Below are 15039 nucleotides of genomic sequence, written 5' to 3'. Positions count from 1 at the left end.
TGTGATAGCTCTTCCATTATGGCCTCGAATTTCTAGTTGAACTATTGACTGTTATTGAACAATTCATATGAACTTAACTAATGAATATAAGCACTTCAACCATATATGTGAAAGGGGGGCAGTTACTGTTCTCTTAGACAAAGTTTAAGTCTAGATATCTTGTGCTCCAGGTTCCAGTTGGCTCTCCCACCAACCTGTGACCTTGGATGTGTCATTCTGAGTGTGGATGGCTCCTTATCATCACTGTGTCTCCCATACCTTACCTAAAAACTGTCATACAGGAGGTAAAGAACAATCTTGGTGACCTTAATGAAAATTTCCCAATCCTCCATTTCCACATTTGTTTAACTAGACCAGATGATCAGAAAAGATTCTTCCAGCACTTTTATTAGGTGGTTTGCTGTCTTACATCCATAACTAAATGGAAAGCTGCCTGAGGGCAGAGTCTTCTCAGAGCACCATGGTATAATAGAAAGAGCCCAGATTTGATGCTGGCTTATCAGTACTTGAATCTAGTGCCACCATCTACTGCTTGTGTTGTCTGAAAGAAGGCACTTGATGGAGAAAATAATTAAATCTGCTTCATGAGGCCACTTGAGAATTAACTGAGACAAAGTCAGCAGAGTGTAAGGCATAGTGCCTGGCATATGGTCAGGGTTCCCTGTCCTTGGGTCTGGGGAGCCAGGGGCGAGTCTCTGCAGCACCATTCCATAGAGGCTGCAGAGCTGGTATATGAGGGCTGGAGTCCTTCAGGGTGGAAGGTCTAACATCTAACACATTCTTTCTTCTTCTTCTTCTTCTTTTTTTTTTTTTTTTTTGGTGGTACTAAGGATTGAACCCAGGCCTCATGCATGCTAGGCAAGTGCTTTATCATTGAGCTACACCCCCAGCCTATCTTCCTTTTTGATTAGACTGTGATCAGGAGTTTTTAACTCCCAGGTTTTGAGGAGACCACGTCATCCCTCCACCCCCCAATACCTCCCCTACTCCCAAAGCAGAGTAATGGAATTCTCAACTCCCATTCCTTTCCTCTCTGCAGGGCTATTTCTTTGTGATTCCCCCAACCTTTGGCCCAAGACCCATGAGAGGGCTTCTGGAGTACAGGAAGGTGGGGCCTAAATCAAAGGTGAGAGAAACAGAAGGAAGAGAGGGCAGCCAGGGTCCTGCTGGAGCTGGATACCGAAAGCATGAATAAAGACTAGGCACAAAAGAGGCAGGTGGGTGGATCTGGCATTTGGAAAATGATTGCCTTTTTCCTTTTCAGGAAATCAAAAGCTACTTCAGAGAAGGCTGAGTCTGTGAGAATGCAAGAGGGCAAGGTGATTTTAAATCTGTGTGATAAACTTATCTAAGAGCAAGAGGTAGGGCCAGCTCTGGGAAGATTCAACTCTGGAAAGGCCTCTCTGGCTACCCACTGCCCCACCGGGTGCTCAAAGCCTGCACCTGGACTCTCACCAGGACCCTAACAAGTCATCTGCCCCCACCCCTGTAAGGTTTATAGTGGGTGTCCCACGGCATTGTCTCTCAGCCCAGAGGCCACAGCTTCAGACTTGAACTTTGTTCCCAGGATTTCTCTGTATTTTGATTCCAGATTCTTTCTGGGAGAGAAACAGGTCTAAAACTCACCAACAAATTCCGGTGTCCCAAAAATGTTCTTAAATTCAACTCCATCTTCTATTTCATGAGCCAGGCCAAAATCAATCAGCTTGATGTGTGGAATGGGAATATTCTTGTCTAATAACATAATGTTTTCTGGCTGGAGAACAAAAGAAGAAAGAGAGAGAGAGAGAGAGAGAGAGAGAGAGAGAGAGAACAAAAGAAAGAAAGGAAAAAAGGGGAAGAGAGAAGAGATGGTGATTAAAGCCCTGTTTTTTGTTTTCGCTGTGGGGACTGGGGTGGAGTTTGTTGTTCTTTTTTAGGAGACTAAAATAGCATAAGCCTTGTTTTTGTGTCCCCAGTCTTCTGTGAGCTCAAAAACAGGCAGAGTGCTGAGGGCAAGGCCTGGGTTTTACTAAACCCGATGCCCACAACAGACCAAGAATTGAGTTTTATTTCCTTTCTCTCTCTAAATGACAGATTCCTTTAGCGGAGTGCCTCTATTTCCCAGTCTATCAGACAGGGTCAACAAGATGCTCACAGCATTTCCTATTAACAAAGCCACATCTGCTGTGAGTGCGATGGGGGCAGGGCATCATGGCTTGGTGGCAGTTTATATTTGGCTTATTGACCTTGGGCTTCCTGACCACCTCTTTCCCGTGGCCAGCTAGCTTCCTGTTGACGAGACTCCCCTCTTCCCCAGACTAACTGTGCAGCTCATGCTTCTCTGTGTGTTTAACTAATTTTGGCCTTCAGTAGGTCATAGGAAAAAATGCACCTGATTTCCAGGGAAAATACCAGCTGCCCCAGACTATTTCCAGCCCTGCAAGTATCTACCAGCTCCGACACAACAGTGCAGGCTGGTGGGCAGCCAAGGCAACCCTGCCTGGGCCCTCAATCACCCCAGGCTCCCAGTGAGGCTAGAACAGGGTCCTAAACTCCACCCTTCTTACTCCCAAACATACACTCAGACTAGGAATCGGGTGGGCAGATCCCTGGTTTCACCTTTTTTCCTCCACTTGTCCCACACTGTCCTAGATTTCATTCAAACTGGAATGGCCTAAAAACATTCATCTATACATTTATACACGAATGTTCATAGCAACATTATTCCCAATAGCCCTAAAGTGGAAAATGTCCATTGACTGATAAAGGAATAAACAAAATATGATAATCACATACCACATATAGCATTCATGTAGAAATATTATTCAACCATAAAAATGAATTAAGTCAATTAAGTCAAATAAAAAAGGAATAAAGTACTGATCCATGCTTGCAAATATTATTCTAAGTGAAAGAAGCCAGACACAAAAGGTCACATAAGATCCCATTTATATGAAATATCCAGAACAGGCAAATCCATAGAAAAAAAGTAGATCTGTAGTGCCTGGTGCTGCAGGAGATAGAGGGGTGGGGAGTGACTTTTAATGAGTACAATGGCTTCTTTTGGGGTGATGAAAATGTTCCTTAATTGTTCTATGAATGGTTGTGGTATATAACTTTGTAAACTGTACCCATTTCATGAGTGAATAGTGTGGCATGTAAATTACATCTCAATAAAGCTGTTAAGTAAATAAATAAATGTTTAAGAAACTCTAATATCCCTGTTTCTCAAAGTACCACGGGATTTTCCACCTTGCACCTCTGCTCACACCATTCACCCTCCCCAAAGGCCTCTGTTCTATCTCTATGCATTGAATCCTGACTGAGCTTCAAAGTCTAATTTAACCCTCTCACCTTGAAGATCTTCCTCACACAGTCAGGGTCCCGCTAGCCCCTGAGGCCCCCACAACCCCACAGTGAACCCTCCCCTCCAGACCTCTTTGCACTTCTTTGGATCTTTTTGTTATGACATTTGGCAGGCTCTCCCTCTTCCAGGGGTCAGTTTGCTGTCTGCCTGGCTCTTCTAGCAGAGTTGTCCTCAGCGGGAGGGAGAATGCAGGACTGCATTGTCACTGCCCCCACCCCCAGCTGCACTGATCCTTGATGGTGGCATACTGAGCCTGGCCCTACCTCTTAGCTGAACTCATACTGAATCTGGACCAGAGCCCACCCCTCACCCCCAGGTTCCCCTACCTCCCTAAAGTCTCTGTGACCTCCTGTCACCATGGCTGGAAACTTTCACTCAAGGGAGCTTGCTGAGGCCCTCCCCTGCATTTTTTTCCACCACTGGAAAAAAATAAATAACACATTTCCTTTTGCATTTTTAAAACTTATTTATTCTTCTTCCCCTCAGGAGATTACTCTCAACTTTATTTTGAAAATGTGTCAAAGTCTTTCCCAAGGCAGAGCAAATTCTTAGTCTCTGCAGAAAGGAGAGAAGGGTGGGAGAGATCAGAGGACCCAGTCAGGTGGCTCCACTCCAGTTCCCTGGGCCCAACTCTACTGTGGTTGCCCATGGACCCCAAGTGCCCCGTGCCCCTTGAAGTGAGCTGCACCCTCCCCACTCCTGAGCAGGCTGCTTCTCTGCCATTCACCTATATTCCTCAGTCATCTTGTTAGGAACTTTTCCTCTTAAGTTGAGGGGCCAGGACTCAGGTCCTACTAACTACCATAGCTCAGGGCCCCCACACTGAACAGGGATGGACAAACACCCCACACCGGCTATCCCTGGGCCTACAGAGCAGCAGGGACAAGGTGTAGGAGAAAACTGGAGGCATCTCCAGGGCGGTGCCGCCTGTCTCCAGCCCTACACTAAGGACCTAACACACAGCACACTTCTCCCCAGCTGGGAATATTTTTCCCATCCTGCCCTCTCCCAAACCTAGCTAATTCTTCTTCACATTCAGTAAGACAGTGCCTCATCCAGAAGACCTTTCCTGGTCTCCCCAATGCCCACCACCTCCCCAATTCCCAAAACATCCTGTTCTTCCCAGCATTGTGCTTCTTACATGCTGAACTTGTCTGATAACTTATCTGTCTCCCTCCAGTGGACTGTAAGCTCCCTAAGGGTTAGTTCCCATCATCTCAGCAGAACTTAGATAGGGCCCAGCAGACACCAGGTGCTCAATAAATGCTCCCTGAGTGAGTAAAGGTGCCATTTACTAAGCCCCCCAAATATGCAGGACTTGGCATGGACCAAGGGCATAACACACTTTCTACCTCATTCAACTCTCTCAACTGCCTCATGGGTTGGGAACTATTGTTCCTCATTTGCAGAAAAAGAAACAAAGATTTTAACACAAAGCTGGTGAATATAAGGATTTCAATGATTATCTATCAGACTCCAAAGCTTGTGCTTCTTCTCATCAAATGATCCCCCTTTCCATTTCTCAAGGGTCTTATGACTTTATCCTAGGGAGCGAGGGCAGGCCATTTGAGCTGAGCAGGTGCGTGGCTGGAGCAGGTGCCAGGATGCCTTTCTTCTGATGATATTTTCGTGCAGGTAAGTGGCCCACCAGGCTGCATCCCTGACCTAGTACTCAGAGACTCAGGAGCTCCTGAGCTGGATAGTTCAGATGAGAAGACAGAGGTCCTGCAGGAAAGGACCCAAGCTGGGTCTGGATAAGGGAACATGGCCTGGAGATTTCAGCTGAGGAGGTGGCCATGGGGCAGAAGGAATGCTTTGTTGGGTGATCAGGACTGGGGTTCTTATCCGTGCCTCACTGCTCATTCATCAGACCATTTAGACATAGGTACCTGCACAGTCAGACCTGCTCTGGCAGGGAGTAAACAGAGGCCATCAGCTCCTTGCCACCAAATAATGCTCTGCTTCCTTCCCAGGTCACTGAGGGGGTTCCAAGCTGGTTAGGGGGCTTGGGTCACCATGTCTCTGGCTCTTCCTGCTTTCAGAAAGACTTTCCTTCTTGCTATTCCGAAGCTCTACTAATAGCCTGATGATACCCAGAAGGACAAGCAGGAACTAACATTTACCACACATTTATCAACCAAGCTTCATGCCAGAGCTCTGTGTGATCCTTGCATCCATCCTGAATGGAATGTACTATTAGCATTCCCATTTCAAGGAGGCCCAGGGAGATCAATGACTTGCTCAATGTTCCAAAGCTCATGATGGCAGAGTCAGGAGAGTTTCCCTGGCAGTCTTTCCCCTATTTTCCCACAACATCACCTAGCCTGGTTACTTATCTTCAGAGGTGCCACTGACCGCCAGAGAACATGCCTGACATCTGAGGCACTTGCAGCTCTGCACCAGCTCCCCAAGCTGCCTTTCCAGCCTCATGGTCCACCCCTGGCTGTGTCCCTACTGTCAGGACGATCTCTCAATTCCAGTCTCTGCTCTGGTTGCTCTTCTTGCCTGGAATGCCTTTCCTACTTCTCCTCAAGCTTTCAGAGTTGATGCCCCATGTAGGGAGGTAGGGGTCCTCCTTTTACTTCATTACACTTTCAGTGATTCTTCCCCTGACCTGTGTTCTAATTCCTTCAGCGCCAACACTCACTGGCAGTCCTAAGCCATAGGACTCTAATCTATGATACTACTTTCCTAGTTGGTGGCTTTTTCCTTGAGGAAATTCAATTTAGTTTTAAATTCCTGGCACCACCTATGCTCTCTTGCATGCTGCATGTTATTAATTTTGCAGAAATGAATTGAAAGGAGCAGAGCCAGAGGCCCCTTCTTTTCTGTCCCACAGAGATCCTTCACCACCACTAGGGGCGCCAGAGTGCACTCCTCCCCTTGGTGCTGTTACAAGGTTGGACAGGAAGAAATAGGACCAAGGGAGAGTCTGAAAGGTAGTCCAAGGGCCAGCAAAGTAGCACTTCCCCCAAGGTTTGGTCTAAGACTTCCTACTACCCAAACATAGCAGAGTAGTGGAAAGAGTCCAGACTTGGGACTGGGAAACTGCAGTTCCAACTCTATCACTCAAGGCTGTGGGAATTTAGGCTGGCCACATCCTTTCTCTGAGCCTCAGTCCCCAGTTCTAGGTTAGACACTAGATCTAAGCTAAGCAACTTCAAGGTGGCACAAACTACCAAGTGAGCTGGGCAAAATTCCACTGCTCTGGGACCCAACACAGGACATGAAAATGTTCAGTCTCCTGTCCCCAGGTCAGGAAGGAAGAAAAGGCTGCTATGGTCACAGACAGCTGGGCCCAAGTCAGCCCACCCTCTGGGGAGAAGGATCTTATCCATATTCCTTTACTTCTATCATTCTCCTGCTTGATTTACTTCAACCAAATACTTCACCCACACACCTGACATCATCTCCAAAGCACGGCTGGAGGAAGGGCTCACACTCCTGTAGGTACTGCTATTGCCTGGCTCTGGGCCTGTGGAGCTGCCTCCAGGAAGTAGAACTGCCCCCGCCTGTCCAAACAACCCATCCAGCTCTGCCCACTAGGCAGGCATCTTGGGAGAGACCAACATGTCCCTTCGTGTCCTGGTGGATCTGGCCAAAACTTCCTGCCACAGTGCCAACTAGATGTTGGTCCTCCAGGGGGGACCCATGACTCAAGGCCCTAACATGGCACACCCAAGAGCCCATGCAGAATGAAGGCACCCTCAGGAGGCTATGTAGTAGAGTACAAAACAGAAGGGTTTGGAGTCAGGTAGGTCTGGGTTTAAATCTCAGCTCTGTCACTTAGAATATGAAATCTGGGCATTTATTGGACCTTTTTGAGCCTTGGTTTCCCATTTGTAAAATGGGAACAACATCTAACAAGTCATGGAGTTGTTCTGAGGATTCAGAAAGATGGTCCATATAAGGAGCTGTACCCAGGGAGATAGTGAAGAACAAGGCTACATTGGTTCACTCTTTTCTGGGATGCAGCCCTAACAGTCATCCCTGGGAGCTCAGATAGTACTAATTGAATCACCTGCACTCAGTTGAAGACCAAACCCTTTCACAGTCCTTCCTTTCCCTCCCCACTCATCTCCTGCTTCCCTCTCACCCTATTTCACCCCCAGGCTCACAAAATTGGGGCTTCAAAGGATCTCGCAGATCATTTAGCCCCTTCACGTTGTAGAGCAGCCCAGAGAAGTCAAGAGCAAGGAGCAGAGCCCGAGTCTACTGAGCCCCAGCCCAGTACTCTCCAGGTGCCTGCATGGCCTGCCTGCTGCTGGGTGAGGCTACTCAGCTCAGTAGAGCTGAGGACCAGCCATGTCTGTGCTATGGGGACAAGGAAACTGCCTGAGAACCTTCACTTGACAATGCAAGCCCAGCCCAGATTATTCAGGCAGCACTGGGCAACCTGAGAAAGCAAGGCTGTTTGCTGCCAGGCCTCTGTGGGCAGGTTTCCAGGCTTCTGCGGGTTCCCTCTCCTTCAGGCACATTGGCACAGGCAGCCCCTCCCGCAAGCCTCCACTGTAGCCTATGCCAAAGTCCACTTCCATTCAAGGACCTTCTGACCCCCTCTCCCAGCTCTGGAAAGCCCTCTGCTGCATCCCCCCGTCTCTGCACGCCCCACCCCACCTGCAGATCACTCTGCTGGAGTGACTTTCCTGACAAGCTCCTTCTCTTCCTCACCACCCAGTTCCAGGACCCACACTAAAATGTCTGCTGGGACCCACTCCCCTCCATCATGTACAGCTGGTTGTTCCCACCCAAAGGTCCTCTGGCAGAGAACCTCACTTCCATCTCCAGCAACCAAGAGGGGTTGGCATTGTAGTAGGTGCTCCATTATCATTTACTAGACAAATGAATGAACAAGTCAGCATAATCACATAGGCACCTCTCACACATCCTGCTTTTGGAGAATCAATATAGATAACCGCTAAGAGCACAGGCTTTGGAATCTGGGTTCAAATCCAAAATTACCAGCATCCTCAGGTTGGGCAAGTTGTGTAATCTCTCTTAGCCTTAGAGTTCTCACCTCTAAATTAGGAGTGATAATGAAACCTACCTCTAAAGGGTTACTAGGAATCAAACAAGATACATAAAGTGGCCTTTATCTGTTATCATCATTCCTGTGACTATTCCCTTATGTCTCCTTCTAAAAATGAAAACCTTTATTATCATCTCATGGTTGAACTGTTGTTCACCCTGCCTGGCCCTGACAAAATCCTGTCTCTCCCAGGTAGCATCACTAAACCCAAAGACCAGCCCCTTCCCCTCCAGGCTCCACCACCGTGCCTCCCCTTGCTGAGGGCAGACGCACTTGCTGTGCTCCTCAAAGCACTCAGCCAGTGGTTCACGTACAGCAAAACCCATAACACTTTACAGGTTACAAAGTAGCCACACTTATCACATTTGACCCCATTCTGTGAGGCAAGGACTGCCACCACTGTGGTTTTACAAATGAAGAAACTGAGGAATGAGAGGTTAAGTGTTTGCCCAACAGGTCTCAGCAAGTAGGCAATGGAGTTGACCCAAATCTTGTGTGCTTTCAACTTTCCCACTGTGTGTGTGTGAGTGTGTGTGTGTGCACGCGCGTGCACATGATGCTGGGGATTGATCCCAGGGGGCATGATACCACTGATCTACATTTTCAACCCTTTTTATTTTGAGACAGTGTCTCACTAAGTCACTGAGGTTGGGCTTGAACTTCTGATCCTCCGACTTCAGCCTCCTGAGTAGCTGGGATTTCAGGTGTGCACCCTATGCCCAGCTCGACTGTCCCCCATAGCCTGTGTTCCTCTAGTGGATGCAAAGGTGCTCTTGGAATCACCCCTGCCTATTGGGAAAGTGGATATTCCAAGCTAGGTTTGGTGCCTGGTCACTTTGCTGCTCCAGCTCCATATTTTCCCCAGAAAATCCACAGCTGTGGCTTAAGAAAGGGCCTGAACTCAGATGCACTTGGATTTGCCAAACCACAGCCTCTGGCCACTCCTCTACCAGAGAAGGCCACTGCCTGGTTCTGACCTCCTGCTGCCCTGCTGGGTAAAGCAGGAAAGAAAACCACTACCTTCCTGACTCTATGCTCTGGTGGCAAGGTAGGGAAATAAGGATTCACTTTCAAGGCTGTTCCAGGACCACTCCCAATGTTGAGCCAGTCAGCACACAGGCTTTGCAGTGTATGCCACACGACAACTAGCATTTGCTATGGGCTCTCCCTGCACGTCTGTTCATCAACTCTGTGAAGCCACTAGGTCAGGTCAGGACAGCCAGTGCCCCCATCTAGCCAGCAAGCAATCTAGGGCTGTATACTGGCATTTTGAGTCCTACCTATGCTTTGGGGGCCCCAAGTGTCCAGACACTCGTTACCTCTTGTCATTCCCTGGGGATCATATTAAAAATACCAAGCCAACTAAATCCAACTCACCAGGAGTGGAACTCAGAGTCAGTTGTGGTCAAGTCACTTGGTACCCAGCGTTTGGGGGCTCTGCCATCAGACAGACTTGGGTTTAAGTTCCATTTCTGCCATGTGCTAGCTGTGTGACCTTGGCAAGTCACTCACTTCTCTGAGCCTTGAGTCCCTCATATGCCAAATGGAAAGATTAATATGGTAAGGGGTTCTGAGAAGGCACTGTGAAGCCCTAGGAATCCTCTAGCAACTTCCCCTTTCCATGTCACAATCACAGAGCCTTCTCGTTAGGGTTGTTTTATGGATAAAATGAGTAAATACATGCAAGGCACCTAGAAGAGAGCCTGCATAGCACACCTGTAATCCCAGCTACTTGGGAGGCCTAGGCAGAAGGATTGCAAGTTCAAAGTCAGCCTCAGCAACTCAGCAAGACCCTGTCTCAAAATAAAAAATTAAAAAGGGCTGGGGATATAGTTTAGTGGTAGAGCGCCAAGTGTCACCAAAATCATAAAAATTAATAATAATAATAAATACCTGCATATAGTTGGGATTTATTTATTTATTTATTTATTTATTTATTTTGCTATGATGGAAATTAAACCCAGGGCCTCATGTATGCTAGACAAGCGCACCACTACTGAATACATATCTAGCCCAGGAAACCTGCACATAGAAAATCAGTGCTCAATAAATGTTGGCTGTCATTATTATTCCACTACCGCTGCCACAATAAAACCTCAGTCTGAGTGTGGAACTGTCCTGCTTACAAAATGATTTTGCCTACAGAGTATGGGAGCCTACTGGCTCATGATAAAAGGTTTTTAAGTTGTTGAAAGGGCAATTAAAAATTAAATTATATGAATTAAAGCTTATGTGAAAAGCAGAAAATACTTGAAACTCATAACTTCCTTTTTAGGAAAAAAACACTATGTTTAGTACTTTCTACTCTCTAGGTTCTTCATGCCTGCTGTGCCTGTATGCCCATTTGTCAGTATTCCATAATGGTGTGCCGCTGCACACAGCTCCCCAGTCCCAGTGACATCACGTTGGTACCCTGAAATCAGCTCTAATGGGTATATTTACACCACAGAAATTGGAAAACACTACAAATCCAGACTCAATTTGTTGTCTTTTTGATTTTAGGCTTTAAAAATTTATGAAGGTAACTTAATAACAGATTAAACTTAAAAGGGTGCCTTGCCTGCAGACATTATTTTGTAAATAGCACAGAAAATGGAGCATTCTTCCAATATTCAAAAGCCACTGGGTTGGGGTTGTGGCTCAGTGGTAGAGCACTTGCCCAGCATGTATGAGGCACTGGGTTCAATTCAAATAAATAAAGAAAATAAAGATCCATCAACAACTAAAAAACAATATAAAAAAAAACTGTCCTATTCAGCAAAGAAGTCACTTATGTCATTGGCAAGTAAGTAAAGTCCCAAAATGTTTATTTCATTTTCACCTTACTTAATGGAAACAAAAATTTTAGCCAATATTCTTGTCAGAACTACGTTTGTTAGTTAGCTGCAACCACAGGTTGGAACCAATATAAGAGTTTGACAAGAACCAAGGACAGTGTTCTGTGAGAATCAATCAGCTATGTGGAATTTATAATAAAGAGTATTACATATGTATTTTATATATATGTATTATAACTAGTGTGTCACAAACCTTTTTATCAGTAAAATATATAGTAAACTTATGTGTGCACATACGTTTTCCCCCAGGGATATTGCTGTTATCAGAAAACCACTGAACAGAACCTCATTTAAGTAAATTACTGTCTGGGTTTTTGTTTGTTTGTTTGTTTTTGTTTTTTGTTTTTTGGCTTTTTTTTATAGACTCTTTTTTTAGCTTTATTTTATTTACTTATTTTCATGTGGTGCTGAGGATCGGACCAGTGCCTGAACATGTGCTAGGCAAGCACTCTACCACTGAGCCACACCTCCAGGCCCACTGTCTGGGTTTTCCAGATGAGGAAACTGAGGCATGAAAAAACTGAGTAAATTTTTTTTCTTTTTTTCTTCTTAATGGTAATAGGGACTGAACCCAGGACCTGTGTTTACTAGGCAGTGCTTATCACTGAGGTACATCCTCGACCTCTTTATTTTATTTTGAGACAGGGTCTCACCGAGTTGCTAAAGTTGGCCTGGGATCTCCTGCCTCATCCTCCCATCACTGGGATTCCAGGTGTGCACCACCATACCCAGAATAATTTATTAGAGGCCACACAACTAATATGTAGTGGAGCCAGGCTTAAACCCAGAACTTCTGACTGCCAAGATCTTTCCACCCTCTTAATTGCTTCCAGACTTCTACTCTTTCATTCCTGCTGAGTTTCACTGCAAGGGCAGAGCTAATGGTGGCTGTGAATGTGACTTAAAAAGTTCTAGTTGGACACATGATACCTTGGTGAGGTCAGGCCTGTTCAGGGGTCAGTAGAGGGCAGTGGGCAATTGGGAGAAGCGAGAAGCCTAACAGTGATGGGAAAGGACATAAAGACAAAAGAGTGAGAAAGGACAGCATTTTTATTTTAGTTTCCTCACTTGAAAAATGGGGATCATGGATGCCCCCACAGACTGAAGACCACAGTTTTCCTTTCCCTCTGCACCTGTGTCCCAAGCCCATACCAGTTCCTAACTCTCAAATGCATCACATTCCATAGTAATTCATAACTTTTTTTAATTGGAGGAATAGCTTATTAGAAAGGGAAAACAGTGTAACCAGCTGAGAAATTAACTATGTAAATAATATATTTATAGCACATTATAGACCTTGGATTAACTGTGTGCAAAAAGCATGAGTTAAGGAAGTAAGAAATATGAACTGGTAGCATCTGGTGAAATAACCCAGTTTTTCTTAGAGTTTCCTCTCTAAGTTCAGGTCCTTATCATTCAATATCTGTGTGATCCTTGGCAAATTATTTAATCTCTCTGAATCTCAGCTGCTTTGTATTTTAAAAAAAAGTGACAACCTTCTACTTCAATGAAGATTAAATGAGGAAAAAGATGTGTAAGCATGCTACGTTCTAGAAAGCTCCATATACATTTAAAGCATTATCATTATCATTCTTATGAAAACTTGACCAGCAATCTCCATCACACTATGAATCTAAGAGCAGCTCAGAGGGTTATTTGAGGTATAGAGGTATTTGGATGTTTTGGAGTATCTTGCTCAGGAATTTACCCCCTCTTACAAGAGGGGTAAATTGAAAGACTCCCTTGGGGTTTTGGGTTCCTGGTTGGCACCCAATTTTAATCATTTCTCATGATTTGTTCTTTTGTTTAAAATGCCATTATTCCTGGAGACTACCTTCCATTTCAAGTTTTCAAACTGGATCAGGTTAGGGTGGGGCGAGGACAGAGAGGACACACCCATACTCAGGAAAAACTCCCAAATCCAAAATAAGCATAAAACCACATACGAACACTCACTAGAAGGCCTTTATCTGTGTTGAAATGGGTGAGGTTCCTGAGTGGTACTGAGCCCCACTTCCTAGATGCCTGTCTCGCAGGAGGCTTGTCAGGTGCCAACCAGCACTGAGGGGCAGCCAGCCTCGGTGTCCCTTCCATCTGAGTAACTACAACACCTAACCTTACCACCCCCACGTTGCTACATCTGTGGTGAATTTGCAACAAAGGCCATAATGATCTCCACTTTGCTAACGCAGAGAGCTGCATCAGAATAGGCATTTGCTGATGAGAATCCATTAGCATTTATTTTATATGGCCTCCATGGAGTCTCACTATGTACATCTCCCAGAACACAGTGAACCCCTGGAGGGCAGGTACATGTCACATTGGTATTTGTCACTCTCCCCAGTAGGTTATAGTAGGCCCTCAAGAAATGTTCACATTAGATTTCATCTAACTCCAATTAGACTGGCTATTATCAAGAATGCAAGGGCTGGGGATACAGCTCAGTTGGTTGAGTGCTTGCCTTGCAAGCACAAGGTCCTGGGTTCAAATCCCCAGCACCACAAAAACAAAACAAAACAAAAAAAAAAAGAATGCAAGCAATAAAAAGTGCTGGTGCGGATGTGGGGAAAAAGGCACACTCATACATTGCTGGTGGAGTTGCAAATTGGTGCAGTCACTCTGGAAAGCAGTATGGAGATTCCTCAGAAAACTTGGAAGGGACCCACCATTTGACCCAGCTATCCCACTCCTCGGTTTATACCCAAAGGACTTAAATCAGCATACTACAGTGATGTACCCACATCAATGTTCATAGCTGTTCAATTCACAATAGCTAGATTGTGTAACCAACCTAGATGCCCTTCAATTGATCAATGGGTAAAGAAACTGTGATATATATACCAATGGAATATTACTCAGTCATAAAGAAGAATAAAATTATGGCATGTGCTGGTAAATGGATGAAGTTGGAAAATATCATGCTAAGTGAAATAGGTCAATCCCAAAAAACCAAAGGCTGAATGTTCTCTCTGATAAGTGGATGATGATATATAACAAGGGGTGGGGTGGGGGGGAAGAGAAGAATGAAGGAACTTTGGATGGTGTAGAGGAAAATGGGGTGGGAGTGGGTGGGGGACAGAATGACAGTAGAATGAAACAGTATTATCCTTAGTATGAGTATGATTACATGAATGGTGTGAACTACATTGTGTACAACCAGAGAAATGAAAAGTTGTACCCCATTTGTGTTCAAAGAATCAAAATGCAATCTGTAAAAATTTTTAAAAATTTTAATTAAAAAAAAGAAATGTTCACATTAGTGAATTACACTCTACCTATAACCTCATTTACATTTTCCAGGTGAGACACAAAAGGGCCTTGGACATCCATAAGCTCATTTGTTCTTCACTAAGGTATCCATTCATTCATTTGACACAAAGTGACTCATCATATGGCAAACACTGCAGCAGAAAGTGATTCATAATAATGCATGCTCTTAGCAAAATTTAAACAAAAGGCAGCAAGCAGAGAAGCAGGTTATTTCTTTTTATTTTATTATTCTTTTGGTACCAGGGACTGAACTTAGGAGCACTTAGCCACTGAGCAATATCCTCAGCCTTTTTAAAATATTTTATTTAAAGACGGGGTCTCAATAAGTTGCTTAGGGTCTCACTAAATTGCTGAGGCTGGCTTTGAACTCACGATCCTTCTGCCTCGGCCTCCAGAGCTGCTGGGATTACAGGCATGTGTCACCATATCTGGTCAGCAGTTTAGTTCTTAGTTATGCTTTTGGAGGTTGCAGAGATGACAAAACCCAAAGCCATTTCTGCTGACCTTGAAGAATGATAAGGAAGTCACTGGGGAAGAAAAGGAAAAGCAGCAGC

The 15039-nt window shown here is 45.2% G+C and overlaps 1 protein-coding gene across 6 annotated transcripts in view; it reads right to left on the bottom strand.

The window, feature by feature from the left end:
- Dapk2 (death associated protein kinase 2) overlaps nt 1-15039 on the bottom strand; it is a 115268-nt gene that overhangs the window by 23414 nt on the left and 76815 nt on the right. For all 6 annotated transcript variants that reach the window (XM_047539802.1, XM_047539804.1, XM_047539801.1 and 3 more), the window contains one exon: nt 1627-1756. In XM_047539802.1, coding sequence (XP_047395758.1) covers nt 1627-1756 — 130 coding nt within the window. The remainder of the gene's footprint in view (nt 1-1626; nt 1757-15039) is intronic.

This window comes from Sciurus carolinensis, chromosome 2 (assembly GCF_902686445.1).
Source record: "Sciurus carolinensis chromosome 2, mSciCar1.2, whole genome shotgun sequence".
In the NCBI taxonomy this organism is placed as follows: domain Eukaryota; kingdom Metazoa; phylum Chordata; class Mammalia; order Rodentia; family Sciuridae; genus Sciurus; species Sciurus carolinensis.
The sequence above is the reverse complement of the archived record's forward strand: the minus strand, read 5'-3'. Positions and strand labels throughout refer to the sequence as shown.